Raw genomic sequence first — 17,085 nt, 5'->3', positions numbered from 1 at the left:
TGGAGTAAGCCTTTAGCCGTATCGTATCCTAGCAACGACATTATAAATCGTATCCAATTGCATTACCTAAAATAAATGACAGACATCTGTTTAACCAACCGGGTCCTTGGAAAAATACTTTAACGCCCAGTTTGGTGACGATTCTCCAATGACAACAAACAATCCGGCACAGATAGCAAGCTAACTATCAAACTAGTCTAGCTAGCTAAAATCCAAGATAAAATAGGTCATATTTTTTTATTTTTGCAGTTACCCAATAGCATCTGCAGGTGAATGTAGCTCACTGGCGTTTTATGTTGATAACTAGCTACTAAAACAGTGGCTAGCTAACTAGCGCTAGCTAGCTAAACTTCTGTACAATGAAACCTACAGTAGTCAACTAACTAGATAGCTAGTGCTACCAGCCAGATAACCAGATTAGCTAGCTAAACGAATGCCATCTTTGTAAAATTACCAATTCCATTTGTTTTTTGACATATTTTCGAAGGTTTTGTAGGGTGTGATGGAGCATGTGCATCTTGCTGGAGAGGAGGAGGATGACCTGTACTCGGGCTACAATGACTACAACCCAACATTTGACTCGGAGGTAACGTCGTTTGCTAGCCAACCTGCAACCATAACTAAGTTCCATGTTTCATAGTGACTGATTTGTTAAAAGTCAAAGAACATCCTGGGTTTTGTTTATCCCAGGAGCTTGACAATGATGCAGGTTTCCAGCAGGCCGTCAGAACCAGTCATGGTAGAAGACCTCCAGTGAGTGACAGTAAATGTCTCTTGCTATACACACATGATGTATAACCTAATGCATGTGTTTGCCCAGCTACAGGTTGTGTGTTAATTGTGTTGAATGCATTATAATAAAGTGCTTGTTCATCTTCCAGATGACTGCTAAGTTCCCTGGCACTGCAATTGGAGGACGGCCTTTGGGGACAGCTTTTGGAGTGAGTTATGAATTAAATGAAATATGTGAACATCTAGATCAATATGGTCTGTATATCAGTTGAAGACAGTAATCCAGGTACGCTGTGCATCAGAGACCTCCATTACATTATAATTGTGTTGTCATATGTATCTGAGCAAGTGTGATATTTCAAAATGTCAGGTTGAGAGCAGATTTGGCAGGGAGAGCAGGCTTTTGAAGGTGAGATAAGACATAGAAACAGGACATGATACGCACATGGAAGAAAGGTTACATTCCAGATCAGCAGCTTTTACAGGATTCCTGACACACATCTCCACCTATGAAACTAGAATAATGGAAAAGGTATAGTTCAGACAAGGTATGTTGTCGTTTTAATTCATTTGACTGTGTTATGCGTTGCAGTCCAGGATTCCCATGGCCTCTTCTATGGGTCGTCCCATGACAGGAGCTGTACAGGTGAGGAGGAACGCAGAGAGAATAGTCTGGTCTGCCTGTCCTAATGAATAGTCTTCAGATATTACTAATGTGTATATATATATAATATTAAGGGTAATATTAATATATAAATATATAATATTACCCTTACTCAGAGCTTGGTGCTTAGTGATACTGTTTCCCTCTCATTGTGAATGAAGCCTGAGTCTTAGCTGTTTGTGTGTGTGTCAGGATGGAGCAGCCAGGCCTATGACTGCTGTTAGAGCTGCCGGCTACACATCAACCATGAGCAGAGGTGAGCTCACACTACCGAAAGACACAGACATGAGATAATAAGTGCTATAGGCACAGTCACGTGCATCACAGTGAAAGTTGTACATGTGCAGGTCATGTCCTGATTGATATAAGTATGTGTTTCAGGTTCGACCTTTGACCCCCTGGGTCAGTCCAAGGGACCCGCCCCTCCTCTGGAGGCCAAAAATGAGGATACGTAGGTTTCAGTGTCTGTTCCTTTTCTTGAAGGTTGCGTGTGATGTCATAGGCCCATATCATGCTGCTCTGTTCATGATAGTAGATGTGATTGTCCTGTTACCCAGGCCTGAGGAGAAGAACAAGCTCCTGGAGAAGAACGTGAATGATCTGATCGAGGAAAGCTGCCTGGCTCACGGCCGAGGGGACCTGCAGCTGGTAAGCTCCCAGCGCTACGGACCCCGCTACTCACTGCAGAGGCCTGACCTTTAATCTGGTGTGTTTGTGTTCCAGTCTCTGGAGAAGGCCAAAGAAGCAGGTCGAAAGGAGAGAGCTCTTGCGAGACAGAGAGAGCAGTCAGGCAACGCTGACCACATCAACCTGGACCTCACCTACTCTGTTAGTGGCACGGCAGTGCTCGGCCCCCAACTGACACTAACACACTGCACGCACATTTCAAGATTCTATATTTGTATTATACGTTTACTGTATGCACCTGCCCACCAGAGTATATTACTTCTGATTCGAACTACACTCCCCGCCACTGTCACCTCACCTGCAGCTGGTCCTGGGGCTCATTCTAGATCTGGTGTCTTCCTTACTGAGATGTCTGTTTTTCCCCAGGTTCTGTTCAACTTGGCGACCCAGTATGGTAACAATGAGATGTACCCAGAAGCCCTGAACACGTACCAGGTCATCGTGAAGAACAAGATGTTCAGTAACGCAGGTCGATGCCACGGCAATGACTGATGACATAGCTCATTCTAGCCACCGTATCCCCAAAAAGTGTCAAATAATAACTGTGATAGACCAACCTTACACCCATATTTTTTATTGTTGCCATTTCAATATATAAGAAAGTCTGACAGATTACAGCTAAAGCTATTAGCATCTCACACACGTTCCATTGTAACCCTCCAGGAAGGCTAAAAGTCAACATGGCCAACATCTACTTCAAGCAGAAGAACTACCCCAAGGCTATCAAGTTCTACCGCATGGCCTTGGACCAGATCTCCAACGCCCACAAGGAGATGAGGATCAAGATCATGCAGAACATCGGCATCGGCTTCATCCGTATGGGCCAATACTCGGATGCCATCACCTCCTTTGAACACATCATGAGCGAAAGCCCAAACATCAAGACGGGCTTCAACCTCATCCTGTGCTACTACGCCATCGGAGACAGGGAGAGGATGAAGAAGTCCTTCCAGAAGCTCATCTGCGTTCCTCTGGGCATCGATGAGGAAGACAAGTACATCCCCACCAACGTGAGCACTGCCTTATCCATGATCAGCCCAGTGACGATGTGGTGGAGCTCTGACCATGTCGAAGCAGTTCTTCCCAATGACAGTCTGTGTTCATGTTACCGGTCTGTGGTTAGGATTCATGTTCCTGGTTTGGGACATAGATGGTTGATGTTTTCCCCTGTGTGGTTCTCAGGACGACACCAAAGCCAACCTGGTGATCGAAGCTATCAAGAACGACAAGCTGCACCAGATGGAAAGAGAGCGGTAACTGTCTTCTTTGTTTACTTCTGCTCTGCTCTCTTCCTCCAAACAGCACCAGGTATCTGCCACCTTCATCTGACTGTTCTCTCTGGCTGTTCTGTGTTTCCTCTCCTCCACAGGAAAGCCTTGGCTGAGAAGTTCATCATGACGTCTGCCAAGCTCATTGCTCCAGCCATCGAGACATCCTTTGCTGCTGGGTTTGACTGGTGCGTTGCAGCACACCTTAGCAGCAGACCAACTGGCTGCACAGCTGTCTGCTAGACTAATTGTCCTGGCCGAGCTAGCTAGCTAGCTGTCCTGGTCTATTGAGGAGGGTGATATAGGTTATGGTAGGTGATGTAGTTCCATGGTAATGGTCGGGAGTGTTTTCCTGCAGGTGTGTGGAGATGGTGAAGAGCTCCCAGTACGTGGAGTTGGCCAACGATCTGGAGATCAACAAAGCCATCACCTACCTCCGACAGAGGGACTTCAACCAAGTGAGTGTGCCGCCCTCTTCCTCCGTCACAGAGCCAGAGACGCCTCCGTTTCCTCCATCCCCTGTTCTCCATGCTGGTCTTGCTGGTCCAATTAAACGTCATGTTGCATGGCCTGTGGCCGGTTCAGACCGGTTTCCATACAGTTCGCTCTGTTCACTTCCACTGTTTTGTTTGTCCTGCTCTCCTTGTCTCCACCTGCATGGCCTCTGAGGTTGAGGTATGTGTGTCTTCTGTCTTCCGACCTCTGTTCAAGTCATTGGATTTGCTTTTGCTGATGTTACTAAATAAGTACCATCATCCTACACTGGAGACTCTCATTAAATTAGCTTCATGCTACAGTAATGTAATTAGATGACCTACATCCTATAGTGTGGTGGTCATGCCAGCATGTGAGCAGGAGTTGTGTTGACCCCGGGTTGGGGTCTGGGGGTGTGCTTGTACAGGCTGTGGAAACCCTGAGGACCTTTGAGAAGAAAGACAGCAGAGTGAAGAGTGCTGCCGCCACCAACCTCTCCTTCCTGTTCTTCCTGGTAAGTCTTCAAGTCAACGACTTGGTGGCGACCCGACAGCGGCAGACTCGAGACACAGAGAGATCGTCTAAAGCGGTTGTCCGTCTGACCTTTGACCTCTGGCCCTCAGGAGAAGGACTACGACCAGGCGGATCGCTACGCTGACCTGGCCATGACGGCGGACCGCTACAACCCGGCCGCGTTGATCAACAAGGGCAACACGGTGTTCGTGAGGCATGACTACGCTAAGGCTGCTGAGTTCTACAAGGAGGCCCTCAGGAACGACTCCTCCTGCACCGAGGCCCTCTACAACCTGGGTAAGCTCACTGCTGATTGGTCCTCTACAACCTGGGTAAGCTAAATGCTGATTGGTCCTCTACAACCCGAGTAAGCTCAGGAAAGACCTCATTGGCTGGTACTGTTGTCAGAGGTACTAGTCGAAGCAGAGATGAGGATGAGCTACTCTGGACTGAAGGCCCTCCCCTCCTGCAGGTCTGACCTATAAGCGCCTGGTTCGTCTGGAGGAGTCCCTGGACTGCTTCCTCAAACTGCACGCCATCCTCAGGAACAGCGCCCAGGTTATGCACCAGCTGGCCAGCCTGTATCCTGACACACACCCCACCATCTGGGCTGGGCTCAGGCACACTTGAAAATGGTTATGTTTGTGTGAGGTTGTGTGTGTGTGTGAGGTCATGCGTGTGGGGTGGTTATGGGTATATGCTTGTGTATGGTTACGTGCGTGTGTTTAGGTGTGCATGGTTATCTGTGTGTGTTAAGGTATACGTGGAAGTGTGTGTGGGTGCTTATATGTGTGGTCATGTGCGTGTTTAGGTCAGTGTGTGCTTAGGTATATGTGCATGTGTGTGGGTTATGTGTATTTACATTTATTCATTAAGCAGACGCTTTTATCCAAAGCGACTTCTAAGAGAGAGCTTTACAAAAGCTGATCATAAACAACGGTATTAAGGTATACATACAAGTGTGTGTGTGTGTGTGTGTGTGGTTATGTGCATGTTTAGGTGAGTGTGTGCTAAGGTATATGTGCATGTGTGTGGGTTATGTGTTTGGTTTTGTGTGTGTGTTTAGGTGTGTGTGTGTATTATGGTATACATGCGTGTGTGTGTGTTTAGGTGTGTGCGTGTAATCCTTGACTCCCGCCCAGCTATGAGATGCTGGAGGACCCCCACCAGGCTATCGAGTGGCTGATGCAGTTGATCAGCGTGACGCCCACAGACCCCCACGTGCTGGCCAAGCTGGGGGAGCTATATGACAGCGAGGGAGATAAATCCCAGGCCTTCCAGTACTACTATGAGGTGCAGTACACCCTGCCATGCTGTAGGGGGAGCCTGCCTCTCTGACACCAATAGGGAACACACTGTATAGATTAGGGCGATGGCTGAGAGCAGTGGTTTGCTCACACAGACACATAACTAAAGAGGCTGCTCTCGCTGAAGCCTGTCTCCCTGACTGCTCTGTGGAACTTGTTTCTCTGCTCTCGAAAGCCTGTCTGTCTGCTGTCTCTAAAACCTGTCTCTGTCCTCGAAAGCTTGTTTCTTTGCTCTTAAACGCATATCTGTCTGCTCTCTCTAAAGCCTGTCTATCTGCTCTGTCTAAAGCCTGTCTCTCTGCTCTCTCTAAAGCCTGTCTCTCTGCTCTCTCTAAAGCCTGTCTCTATGCTCTCTCTAAAGCCTGTCTCTCTGCTCTCTCTCCTCCTGCGCAGTCGTTCCGATACTTCCCCTCCAACATCGAGGTGATAGAGTGGCTGGGAGCTTACTACATCGACACCCAGTTCTGTGAGAAGGCCATCCAGTACTTTGAGAGAGCCACACTCATCCAGTAAGTCAACAGGACTCATCACACTATTATCAGTTGACTGTGTGCCTGAACATGGTGTGTGTGAACATGATGTGTGTGTGTGTGTGTGTGTGCTTCCAGACCCACCCAGGTGAAGTGGCAGCTGATGGTGGCTAGCTGTTACAGGAGGAGTGGTGAGTCTCTTTGTTTCACCTCATCATAATATACAGTTAGGTCCATAAATATTTGGACATTGACACAATTTTCATCATTTTGGCTCTGTATACCACCACAATGGATTTGAAATGAAACAATCAAGATTTGCTTTAAGTGCAGACTTTCAGCTTTAATTTCAGGGTATTTACATCCAAATCAGGTGAACGGTGTAGGAATTACAACACATTTTATATGTGCCCCCCCCTTTTTAAGGGACCAAAAATAATTGGACAAACTAACATAATCATAAATCTAATTGTCACTTTTAATACTTGGTTGCAAATCCTTTGCAGTCAATGACAGCCTGAAGTCTGGAACCCATAGACATCACCAGACGCTGGGTTTCGTCCCTGGTGATGCTCTGCCAGGCCTCTACTGCAACTGTCTTCAGTTCCTGCTTGTTCTTGGGGCATTTTCCCTTCAGTTTTGTCTTTAGCAAGTGAAATGCATGCTCAATTGGATTTAGGTCAGGTAATTGACTTGGCCATTGCAGAACATTCCACTTCTTTGCCTTAAAAAACTCTTTGGTTGCTTTCGCAGTATGCTTCGGGTCATTGTCCTTCTGCACTGTGAAGCGCCGTCCTATGAGTTCTGAAGCATTTGGCTGAATCTGAGCAGATAATATTGCCAGAAACACTTCAGAATTCATCCTACTGCTTTTGTCAGCAGTCACATCATCGATAAATACAAGGGAACCAGTTCCATTGGCAGCCATACATGCCCACGCCATAACACTACCTCCACCATGCTTCACAGATGAGGTGGTATGCTTTGGATCATGAGCAGTTCCTTCCCTTCTCCATACTCTTCTCTTCACATCATTCTGGTACAAGTTGATCTTGGTCTCATCTGTCCATAGGATGTTGTTCCAGAACTGTACAGGGTCTTTTAGATGTTTTTTGGCAAACTCTAATCTGGTCTTCCTGTTTTTGAGACTCACCAATGGTTTACATCTTGTGGTGAACCCTCTGTATTTACTCTGGTGAAGTCTTCTCTTAATTTTTGACTTTGACACAGATACGCCTACCTCCTGGAGAGTGTTCTTGATCTGGCCAACTGTTGTGAAGGGGTTTTTCTTCACCAGGGAAAGAATTCTTCTGTCATCCACCACAGTTGTTTTCCGTGGTCTTCCAGGTCTTTTGGTGTTGCTGAGCTCACCAGTGCGTTCTTTCTTTTTAAGAATGTACCAAACAGTTGATTGAGCCACACCTAATGTTTTTGCTATCTCTCTGATAGGTTTGTTTTGATTTTTCAGCCTAACGATGGCTTGCTTCACTGATGGTGACAGCTCTTTGGACTTCATATTGAGAGTTGACAGCAACAGATTCCAAACACAAATACCATACTTGAAATGAACTCTAGACCTTTTATCTGCTCCTTGTCAATGAAATAACGAACTCCCATGAGGGAATAACATACACCTGGCCATGGAACAGCTGAGCAGCCAATTGTCCAATTACTTTTGGTCCCTTAAAAAGGGGGCGGCCACATATAAAATGTATTGTAATTCCTACACCGTTCACCTGATTTGGATGTAAATACCCTGAAATTAAAGCTGAAAGTCTGCACTTAAAGCACATCTTGATTGTTTCATTTCAAATCCATTGTGGTGGTATACAGAGCCAAAATGATGACAATTGTGTCAATGTCCAAATATTTATGGACCTAACTGTACATACTGTATACCACAACATCAGCTTTGCAGACCAGTGTTAAACAACGCCCCTCTGTCATTCCAGGAAACTATCAGAGAGCTCTGGAGACATACAAAGACATACATCGGAAGTTTCCAGACAATGTTGAATGTAAGCTCTCCGCCGTCCCTCTCTATCTCTGTAATGATGTTGGCTTCCAAATAGGAATTCAGTCATTGTGTAACTGCTGACGTGTGTGTGTGTGTGTGTGTGTGTGTTCGTGCAGGTCTTCGTTTCCTGGTGAGGCTGTGCACAGACATGGGGCTGAAGGAGGTTCAGGACTATGCCACCAAACTGAAGAAAGTGGAGAAGATGAAGGAAATCAGAGAGCAGGTACCTACTCCTTATCCCTCTATCCTCCTTCATTTTTGCTGTCAAAGCAGGTACTTCTACTGTCGTCGCCCCTCCTTCCTTCCACTCAGTCACACACACGCGCACACACACCCAAACCCCTACAGACAGATCCTGAGATAATCTCTCTGAATTAGAACCAGCTGTTTGCTAAATCCACTTTGAGATGTTGTTGCACTAGGATGGGTCTGGAGGCCCCTGCCTGCTCTGCTCTCTGGCTCAGGCCAGCATGATGTCGTCAACTAACTCCACTATTTGGCTACAGCCTGCAGGTCTCTCTTGTACTGATTGCTGACCGTAGAGACCAACTATATATACCTCATCCTAGTATTTTGTAGAAACGTTGAAGGGGGGGGTGACCCTCGATGATGTATTATTATACTGTGGCGCAGCCCTAAAGCTCACCAAGATGTGCGTGTGTGTGTCTGTGTGTGATAGAGGGTGAAGTCCGCCAGGGAGGGCAGTGCCAGGGGCCGCAGAGAGAACAGTGCCAGTAGTGGTAAGTGAACAATCAGACCCTACACATCTTCACTCCTGACATCACATCCAATCCCCTGACATCACATCTTCCTGACAACACATCCTCAGTTATACCCATACAGTACTAGTCACCTCCAGTACAGATGATATTCCATTTTCCCAACATTCTTTTCTTACCTGTTGGTTCTTGCATTTCCTGGACAGTGGGTACCCCTTTGGGTACCCCGAAGCCTGTCCAAACCTCTCCCAAGAAGGCCATAGGTACAATCATGTCTCTGTGTTAGTAATGTCGGAGTAGTGTATCTGGGTGTAGCCAGAGTAGAATCTGTGTTTGTAGAGGCAGAGTAGATTATTTTTCTAGAGTCTCTGTGTGCTGAGAGCAAGCACACGTGGTTCCTCTGGCTCTGACAGTGGAAACCAGATTCACCATCAGCATTGTGTATTGGAGACAGGCTAAGTTGCAGCTTCGCTAACCAGGCCCAGATTTGTGTAGTGATGAGATTGCAGTCACCGGTGCAGCCAGACAGCTGTTGCCTAAAGCTACAACTCTACATTCTCCTCTTCTCTCTCCTCTCACACTGCTTCAGATGTGGATATCAAAGCAGGTGAGCAGACACAGGCGCGCACACACACACACAGACCATCACTTCTCTTTCTCCATGTTCCTCCACCTGTCCTCTACTCTAGAGAGCTGTCTTCCTAACCTTACATTCTTAACCTGGTCTTGCATGCATCTGTCTCCTGTCTCTGTTCTTCCTGTTTCCTCTCTGGGTCTGCTCAGTGTCGGTCTCTGAGACTAAACACAGTCCAGTTCTGGAGCCAGGCAGAGGTATGTAGCACACAGGCTGGGCCTCTGCTGAGCTGATAGAATCTTGGACGGGGACTTATTTAAGACGTTAATGTGACAAGTAGGTACATTAAGTCCTCAGTAAAAACAGATACCCATTAAAATATCTGTCCACCTGGATTTCAAATAGCACGTTCTTCAGTTCACATCATCCCAGAAATCTCTCACAGGCTGCTGTCATCCTTGTTTGCCAAGAATGTCTCCCTCCCTCCCCTCCCTCCCTCCCTCCCTCCCTCCCTCCCTCCCTCCCTCCCTCCTCTGAGTGTTTGCACTGAGCACTCTGCAAAGAGGTGCGAGAGCCACGACTGAAAAAGCTTTCAGGAACGCTTTCCGCAGGAATGGGCCCCCTTAGACCCAGTGGGCTGTAAACTCAGGACGCGTACGACTCCGGCTTCAACCTTTTGGACAGGCGACGACTGTGAAAAGCACGACTCTGCCGTGTAACTGCCGCGTCCTCAGAGTGGGCACACTCCACACTGTTGGGAGGGCGTTGTAATACTCCCACACAGTGTGCTCTCAGCTCAGTGTGTACAGCTGTGTGCGTTTCATCCGAGGGTGAGCAGGGTCATAAACTACAGTGTTGTAGAGTTGTCCCTACCCATGGGGCAGGGCAGGCAGCTGGCCGTGGTGGGGGACGTGTTGAGCTGGTGGATGTGAAGGTAACAGGGCCTCCAGGTTGGGGCTCATCTGCAGAGGGAGGACAGGGGAACGCTCGTGCTCCTTCCTGTTTTCCTAGTTTCCTGGACTTGTTTCCACGACTACATGGTGGCCAGATGTGGGGTGTGGGAGTCTGGCCTGTCCCCCATTTCTCTAAACTGCCACGTGGGCCTAGAGCTGACACACACGCATGCACACTCCCATACACAGCCAGCTAGCCAGAAACCTGATTACGTTTTAACCTTGTGTGTGTTTGTATATTCAGACAGCGTTAATCTTGTGTGTGTTTGTCCTCATAGTTAACCCTGTGTGTGTTTGTGTATTCAGACAACATTGACCGTGTGTGTGTGTGTGTCCTCACTGTTAACACAGTGTATGTGTTTGTCTGTGTGTGTGTCCTCACTGTTTACTGTGTGTGTGTGGTTGCCTGCGTGCATCCTCAGTGTTAACACTGTGTTTGTCCTCAAGGCTGATTTGCCCTGTGTGTGTGTGTCCTCAGACAGCGGGCAGAGCAGCCATGGTGCCAGCGCCAAAGGAGAGCGTCTGAGCGCCAGGCTGAGGGCGCTGCCCGGCGCCAACGAGCCCTACGAGGCCAGCAGCCAGAGAGACATAGGTGAGCCGGCCAATCACGTCACCTCTGGTGACCTCTCACCTCGTCTGCCCCCGCAGGTGTATGTCGTAACCCATCACATTGAGCTGCTCTCTTCCTATGTCGTTACGTACTGCTACATACATATGTCAGCCTGTGTAATGAAGTGTCAGACTGCTAAACCATCACACCATGTCATATACACAGCAGTTACTTTACTACAGCAGAATGGTAGATTTAAAAGAAGGATTGGAATAAGGAAGGTTTTCTTTGTTTGTCAAAGCCAAAGTATTATTAAGAAAGAGTCACTACTGGTCACTACTACTACACCACTATTACCTCAATGGGTGACAGTTGAGGTGACAGTAGTGGTTGCCACAGTCTCGTTACTACAGATGTTACTATGTGGTAGCCAGTGTGGTGAATGTCAGCCGTGTTGTCTGTGTGCTAGATGCCTCCTACGTGGACCCTCTGGGGCCACAGATTGAGAGACCGAAGACTGCGGCCAAAAAGCGCATGGAAGATGATGAGTTTGCGGACGAGGAGCTGGGAGAGGACCTCCTACCAGAGTAGCCCTCCACCTCCCCTCCCAGAGAGGAGCACGCTACAGCACTATGTCACACCTCCACAGCAGTGACACGGGACAACTGAAACTATACGTTTTCCTTACGTGACTCTAAAGGCATTAATCAGCTGGAAGGAATCAATGGAAATTCCATCATCATATCTATGGAGCTCCATGTATCATAGAAGAGTCAGTCATCATATTTCATGAAATGCTTGATACAATTTATATTAGTTGTAACAAATGGATTATTTATTGTGTGCGAGTATCTTTTGTGTAACTTTGAGTTAAGTTACAGCAACAGTTCTTGATTGTCATTGTTCTATTTTCTTAGGCAAGATAAACATTTATTTTTCAATCAGAAGTCAGTTCGTGTTTTCGACTTGATGTCTGGGAAATGTTACATAAAAGTTTCTAAATTGAATGCGGCACTTCTACACAAATGCAAACGGTATGTAGAATGACTTCAACTTTACATAACCTCCATGTCCATAACAGGCAGGTCAATTAAGAGCTCCTCTTTACAGTTATACTGCGGCTAAGTCTCTGGAATGGCTTCCCATAGCGCAGGTGAGAGAATCCTTTACGAAGAACTCTGACTGGTCCTATAACCCATCTGTTCTCAACTTGGAAAGTATGTGTCAGAAGAAGATCTGTGCGTATTATTCAGCAGAGACGACAAAAATCCCGCGCCAAGTGTCCTACCCCCTGCTCCTGATAGCTCAACCTTCTCCGGCTCTGCAGAAACTCGTGAGAAACAGGACACTTAAAATGGACGGCTTCATCGTTTATCAGTATATTATTCATTCTACAGTGTACATTTATTAACTGTCACTTGGCGATCACACGCAGAGACCGCAAAAAGGTTTATACGCAAGAAGTATTTGGCATATTGTGAGAAAAGTCGGAATACTTGGTCAACCACATCAAATGTGACGTCACGTGTGAATAGTTTCTAAATTCTGCATCGTTTTCTACCCAAGTTTTCGCTATATTATTTTAAGCCGTTTGCGGGTCGCAATCTAGTGCGCAAAAATGTTTGTTCGAGTTTTCCCTATGTTTTTGCATCTTGTCCTTTTGAGCGAGGGGGTTCTGGCAGCCAGGACATCCAGGAAAACTACCCGAAGTCGTCCGTGTCTCGATTTACCGGAGGAGATCCTGGAACAAATGTTCGGACGACTTTCGGTCGGTGTCCTTAGCGCATTCCACCATACTCTGCAGCTGGCGCCGCTGGAGAGACAGAATCTGACCTGCCCGTCCGCTGGCCGCCCGGTTCCCGATAGAAAGTCCCGGATCCCAGTGAACTTTCTCAGCCTCTCTCCATGGGCATACAGGTACGCGGGTTGCAAAAATAATGTAAGGCATGGATATGAAATGTATTTTACTTGATTTTAATGCTGAAACCCCGTTCAGAAATATTGAAACAACGTGGGAGTTAATATAGTGTTGCTCAATGTATATTGACAGGATTTCCCACGACCCAGCAAGGTACCCCCGGTTCATTCCAGAAGCTTACTGTTTATGTAAAGGTTGCCTGACGGGTCCCTTCGGACAGGAGAGTGACCAGTACCGTAGCACCCCGGTCTATATGCCGTCCGTCATCTTGCGACGCACTGGCTCCTGCGTGGGGGGTCGTCATTCCTACACCGAGAGCTACGTCTCCATCCCCGTGGGATGCACGTGCGTCCCGCTGCTGGCCAAAGACAGGGACGTGCAGACTAGCAACCAGAGTCTGGAACGAGCGCAGGCCAAACCGCTCATCAATGACAAGAATGTTTAATGAACAGTATAGGCCGTGTGCGTCAAGTGGAACCTTATAAGAGGAATTGCGACTAAAGTTGTGTAATATATGCCTGCACGCATACTAATACTCTTCCCCTTCTCCTTACCACGGCAGACTTAGTAGCCAGCCATTCATCCCTTCAGAAGCCAAACTGCACTTATCTACATACACTGCCACTTGGAGTGGAACTAGACTTCCCATTTGGGCCCAAATTTTTCTAAATGGTTTCATAGTGTGTTAAGTGTCCTATATGAACATGTTCTGCAAACATTTACCCCAGTTTTTTTCTTTCCTTTTTGAAAATAATATTTGAATGTACAGCAACTATAGTTGCCGGTGGGCAAATAAGCCTACGTTGTATGCACCCCTTCAATGTCAAATTTGAATCGGAGAACATTTGGCATCTAACTCAAAATATCTTCTTCAGTAGACCCATCCTTATTCATAAACACATTTAGTATAAAAGTGTAAGAACATTGTCTGCAAACCCCAAAAAGCTGCCTCTAGCTTATAATCTTTTGAATATGAAAACACAAACATTTCAAAATCTTCTTGAAGACATGGGGGATTTAAACAGTCAACAACAAACCCATTTGTCTTGAAGTGGTATAACATAGTACAGCACAAAATGCAGACATTAAGTGTGCCCCAACAGGCCACTGTGTATCAAAAAGTTAAATGAAAATAAATTGAAGAAAAAATTATTAAAATTTGGAATAGTAAGTTATGTCACGTGTCCTACCTGCTATACCTTTCCATCTCTCTTTCTCCCTCTGTTCCTCTCCCTCCGGGGTGGAGTTTTAATGTTTCACATGAAAGGCCTTGAAGCAATCAACATGCAACATCGCACTTCTCACATGCAAAGGGAGTTTGCCCATCATATTTTCACCAGTGGTTCAAATGGTCAAATCTGGCCGCCTCACATTGCAGAGCCCAACGCTGACCTTCCATGCACCTGTGGCTTCATCCCATAGTGCTGGAGGAGACTGTGGGCAACCAACCTTTGGAAGGAGAGAGAGATCTGTCTCCCTCTTCACATGACCTGTGTGAATGGATATTTGGTGGGTTTTGAATGAATTAAATAATACAGGTTTTGTTTTTGTGTCATGCCACCAAAGATATAGACCCCATCCTTCCACCTACAGCCTCCACTCCCACTTCCCATTACACCCCCATGTACCTGTAACACCAGGAGAGGATCATAGCACTGTTGAGTGCCCAGCTGTAGCATGGCCACCAATTATTTGATCGGATGCCAATCCGGCAACGGTTAACTCATCGGTCGTGCAGGTCAACACCTCCCATATGTGCGTTGTAGCTCTTTATACATGCAGGCTGTTTCACTTGATCCATTGCATGTTTCTGTTTGTTCCATCATTGAGTGTCAACATCTGAGCACTCCTTCTCCATAATGGTCACAACATGTTGTTGCAGTTTATACTACCGTTCAGAAGTTTGTCTGACTGTTGTAAATTACTTGAAAGCCAGATATATTAAATAGAATATTTAGAGTATCTACATAGGCGTACAGAGGTCATGATCAGCATCCATCAGTCCTGTGTTATATAAATATATAATATAATGCACTGTACTGTATTTCTGATCAATTTGATGTCATTTTAATAACCAAGAATTTTCTTTTCTTTAAAGAAAACAAGGACATTTGTAAGTGAACCCAAACTTTTGAACAGTTGGTTATACCTAATGTGTAGTGTTAACTAGAAGTATCTGTGACCATGGGGACATTCTATTAAATGGCCAAAAAGCAAGGATGGGAAAGATGTCCCAAAATGTAACTTAATTTTCCACAACCTACATTGTTAAGTCTTTATTTACTGTGATATGAAATATTTACAAATTCAAACATGAATAGCTTCTTTTATCATGGCACTGCATAATGATGTTCTATATGAAATTATTTGTAAAAAGTCGTAAGTCTTTAAAAGTGGAACGCAGGCACCATGACAGTGAATCATTTAGGTCATCAACATGAGACCTGATTCCAGCCGGATGTGCTTCTAACGTCAGTGAAACAGAAATCACCAGTCACCGATCAGGGATGTACATGTCTGTTTGTCTGTCAGACATCCCCATTAGGAGAGCGTGCATCTCTGCTGAGGGGGCTAGATGTGTTCCCTCTAGGCCACCAGGGGGCGCTGTTACCCCCCCACAGAGCGCTCCCTCAGGACAGGCGGGAGGGGTAGTTGACGTAGCAGCGGAACTCGTTGGCCAGGTTCTTGTTGTGTTTGGGGAGGAAGCTGCACATCTTCAGCCCCAGAAGCTGGTCCGCAGGCTCCTCCATGATGGCTCCTGGACACGTGAGGGACAAGGAGCACCGTCAGCAGCACAACAACTCTGTCCATGCTTCTCCTCAAGACTACCACTAAGACACTGGGTTTAAAAGGTCCACAGTTGACTGGTCAGTAACGTATGACTGGAAGACACTGACCTGTGCAGAGCAGCACCTTGCCCTTGCTGAGGTACTGGATGGTCTCTGCCACCTTGCTGAGGCACTCCAGGGACAGGTAGGGGGGGTCCGCCAGGACAATGTCGAAGCTCTGCCGCGTCACTTCCTCCGGCAGGGAGAGAGGGTTGTTGTAGTCGTAGTAGATGAAGTCTTGTCCGTAGGCGGAGAAGCGCCGGTCGTACTCCATCACCACGGCCGTCACGTGGTCGGAGCCTGCCACCACACCTTGCTTGAGTTTCTGGTAAACACTCGGAGCACTCAGACAGGCTATCCTGGGGGAGGGGGGGGGGGCACAGTCACCTTGTTAGAGATGGTACAGCATCAGGCAGAGATGGACATCAGATCTCCAGAGGTTGGAATGGAGTGATAGCATGGGTGTTGAGTACAGTGCATGCGCCAGTCATTCTGCTCACCTGCCGCCCTCTCCTGCCTCGTGAATGAGCTCCTCTGCCAGCCGTGTGGCCGTGTCATCACTGTACCAGAACTGGCTCATCCCCTACGGAGAGAAGAGTATTTAGCTACAAATAAGCTCATTACCAACCTGTATTAACTGATACGACACTGCATTAATAACGTTCTACAGCCCTACCCAGTCCTCCTCCACAGCTCCAACTGAATACTTGTCCACCGGCACCGTGCTGTGGGCTAGACCGTTCTTTTCCTCGTCGTAGAACTCTTGCAAGGCAGCCAAAGCCGCCGCGGACAGTTGAGGGACATCATCGTCACTGTCACTCATCCTAGTGGTCGGTCCGAATTTCTAGGGTGGTGGCTAACTAGCAAGTTAGCCAAGACTAGGTTAGCTGGTTAGTCATATAGAAACCTAGACTGGATACCTGATAGCTACATATTATGCTATGAAGTATCAAAGTCTCCCCAGCTGTCACAGCAACTTGCTACTCGATGCTAGCTTACTAGTTACAGCAGCACGAGACGGGATGGTTGGTACTATAGCTAGCTATAGTACATCTAGCTGAACGGTCTTTAAGTAATGTAAAGATAAGGCACTTACACTATACTACCTGGTATTTCGTATGATAAGGATTGGTTAGTATTGAGTTTATTACCTCGTTTGTTGCTGGTACTTCACAGCCTTCAGGGTCCATGTGCAGCAGGTATAGCCGGCCAAACTACGGTTCCCGAGAGGGGACAATCCGCCAAAGAGCACACTTGTTTGACGTTTTCTCGTACTAACAAGCTTTGACGTCGCGTTTCACACAAGACATAAAATACAACATAGCCCACACATTTATGATTCAATAAATATCTAAATGATGCTAATGCTTAACAGTTTTATTTCCACCTTCTCCGTCGGATGGACACGAAT

The 17,085-nt window shown here is 46.8% G+C and overlaps 3 protein-coding genes across 11 annotated transcripts; 2 read left to right on the top strand and 1 right to left on the bottom strand.

Annotated features, from left to right (window-relative positions):
• The first annotated feature begins 126 nt into the window (after window positions 1–126).
• On the top strand, window positions 127–11,951 carry ift88 (intraflagellar transport 88 homolog). Of its 8 annotated transcripts, XM_062457589.1 has the most exons (29): window positions 137–269; window positions 488–586; window positions 691–753; window positions 882–941; window positions 1,103–1,141; window positions 1,325–1,378; window positions 1,589–1,652; window positions 1,778–1,847; window positions 1,954–2,044; window positions 2,120–2,224; window positions 2,450–2,552; window positions 2,747–3,093; window positions 3,266–3,336; window positions 3,453–3,539; window positions 3,710–3,809; window positions 4,253–4,339; window positions 4,449–4,635; window positions 4,811–4,919; window positions 5,481–5,631; window positions 6,039–6,154; window positions 6,254–6,306; window positions 8,068–8,133; window positions 8,249–8,355; window positions 8,812–8,872; window positions 9,058–9,114; window positions 9,441–9,458; window positions 9,635–9,682; window positions 10,857–10,970; window positions 11,398–11,951. In XM_062457589.1, the coding sequence occupies exons 2-29, from the start codon at window positions 503–505 to the stop codon at window positions 11,517–11,519; spliced, it is 2,634 nt and encodes an 877-aa protein (XP_062313573.1). In that variant the 5' UTR covers window positions 137–269; window positions 488–502; the 3' UTR covers window positions 11,520–11,951. The 8 variants fall into 8 exon arrangements, with proteins under 8 accessions (XP_062313576.1, XP_062313575.1, XP_062313574.1 ...); XM_062457592.1 differs by lacking the exon at window positions 9,058–9,114 and having other exon boundaries at window positions 127–586; window positions 11,398–11,950; XM_062457591.1 differs by lacking the exon at window positions 9,635–9,682 and having other exon boundaries at window positions 127–586; window positions 11,398–11,950.
• A 144-nt stretch (window positions 11,952–12,095) lies between these two features.
• il17d (interleukin 17d) lies at window positions 12,096–14,017 on the top strand. The gene is made up of 2 exons (XM_062457675.1): window positions 12,096–12,845; window positions 12,979–14,017. The coding sequence occupies exons 1-2, from the start codon at window positions 12,547–12,549 to the stop codon at window positions 13,289–13,291; spliced, it is 612 nt and encodes a 203-aa protein (XP_062313659.1). The 5' UTR covers window positions 12,096–12,546; the 3' UTR covers window positions 13,292–14,017.
• A 1,092-nt stretch (window positions 14,018–15,109) lies between these two features.
• On the bottom strand, window positions 15,110–16,905 carry eef1akmt1 (EEF1A lysine methyltransferase 1). 2 transcript variants are annotated; one of them, XM_062457673.1, is made up of 5 exons: window positions 16,826–16,905; window positions 16,351–16,534; window positions 16,175–16,257; window positions 15,744–16,033; window positions 15,110–15,604 (listed from the first exon to the last, which is right to left on the bottom strand). In XM_062457673.1, exons 2-5 carry the CDS (start codon window positions 16,495–16,497, stop codon window positions 15,477–15,479), a joined length of 648 nt encoding a protein of 215 aa, XP_062313657.1. In that variant the 5' UTR covers window positions 16,498–16,534; window positions 16,826–16,905; the 3' UTR covers window positions 15,110–15,476. The 2 variants fall into 2 exon arrangements, with proteins under 2 accessions (XP_062313657.1, XP_062313658.1); XM_062457674.1 differs by having other exon boundaries at window positions 16,351–16,530; window positions 16,826–16,868.
• Window positions 16,906–17,085: the final 180 nt, after the last annotated feature.

The sequence above is a fragment of the Osmerus eperlanus genome, chromosome 3 (genome assembly GCF_963692335.1).
Source record: "Osmerus eperlanus chromosome 3, fOsmEpe2.1, whole genome shotgun sequence".
Taxonomy (NCBI): domain Eukaryota; kingdom Metazoa; phylum Chordata; class Actinopteri; order Osmeriformes; family Osmeridae; genus Osmerus; species Osmerus eperlanus.
The sequence above is the reverse complement of the archived record's forward strand: the minus strand, read 5'-3'. Positions and strand labels throughout refer to the sequence as shown.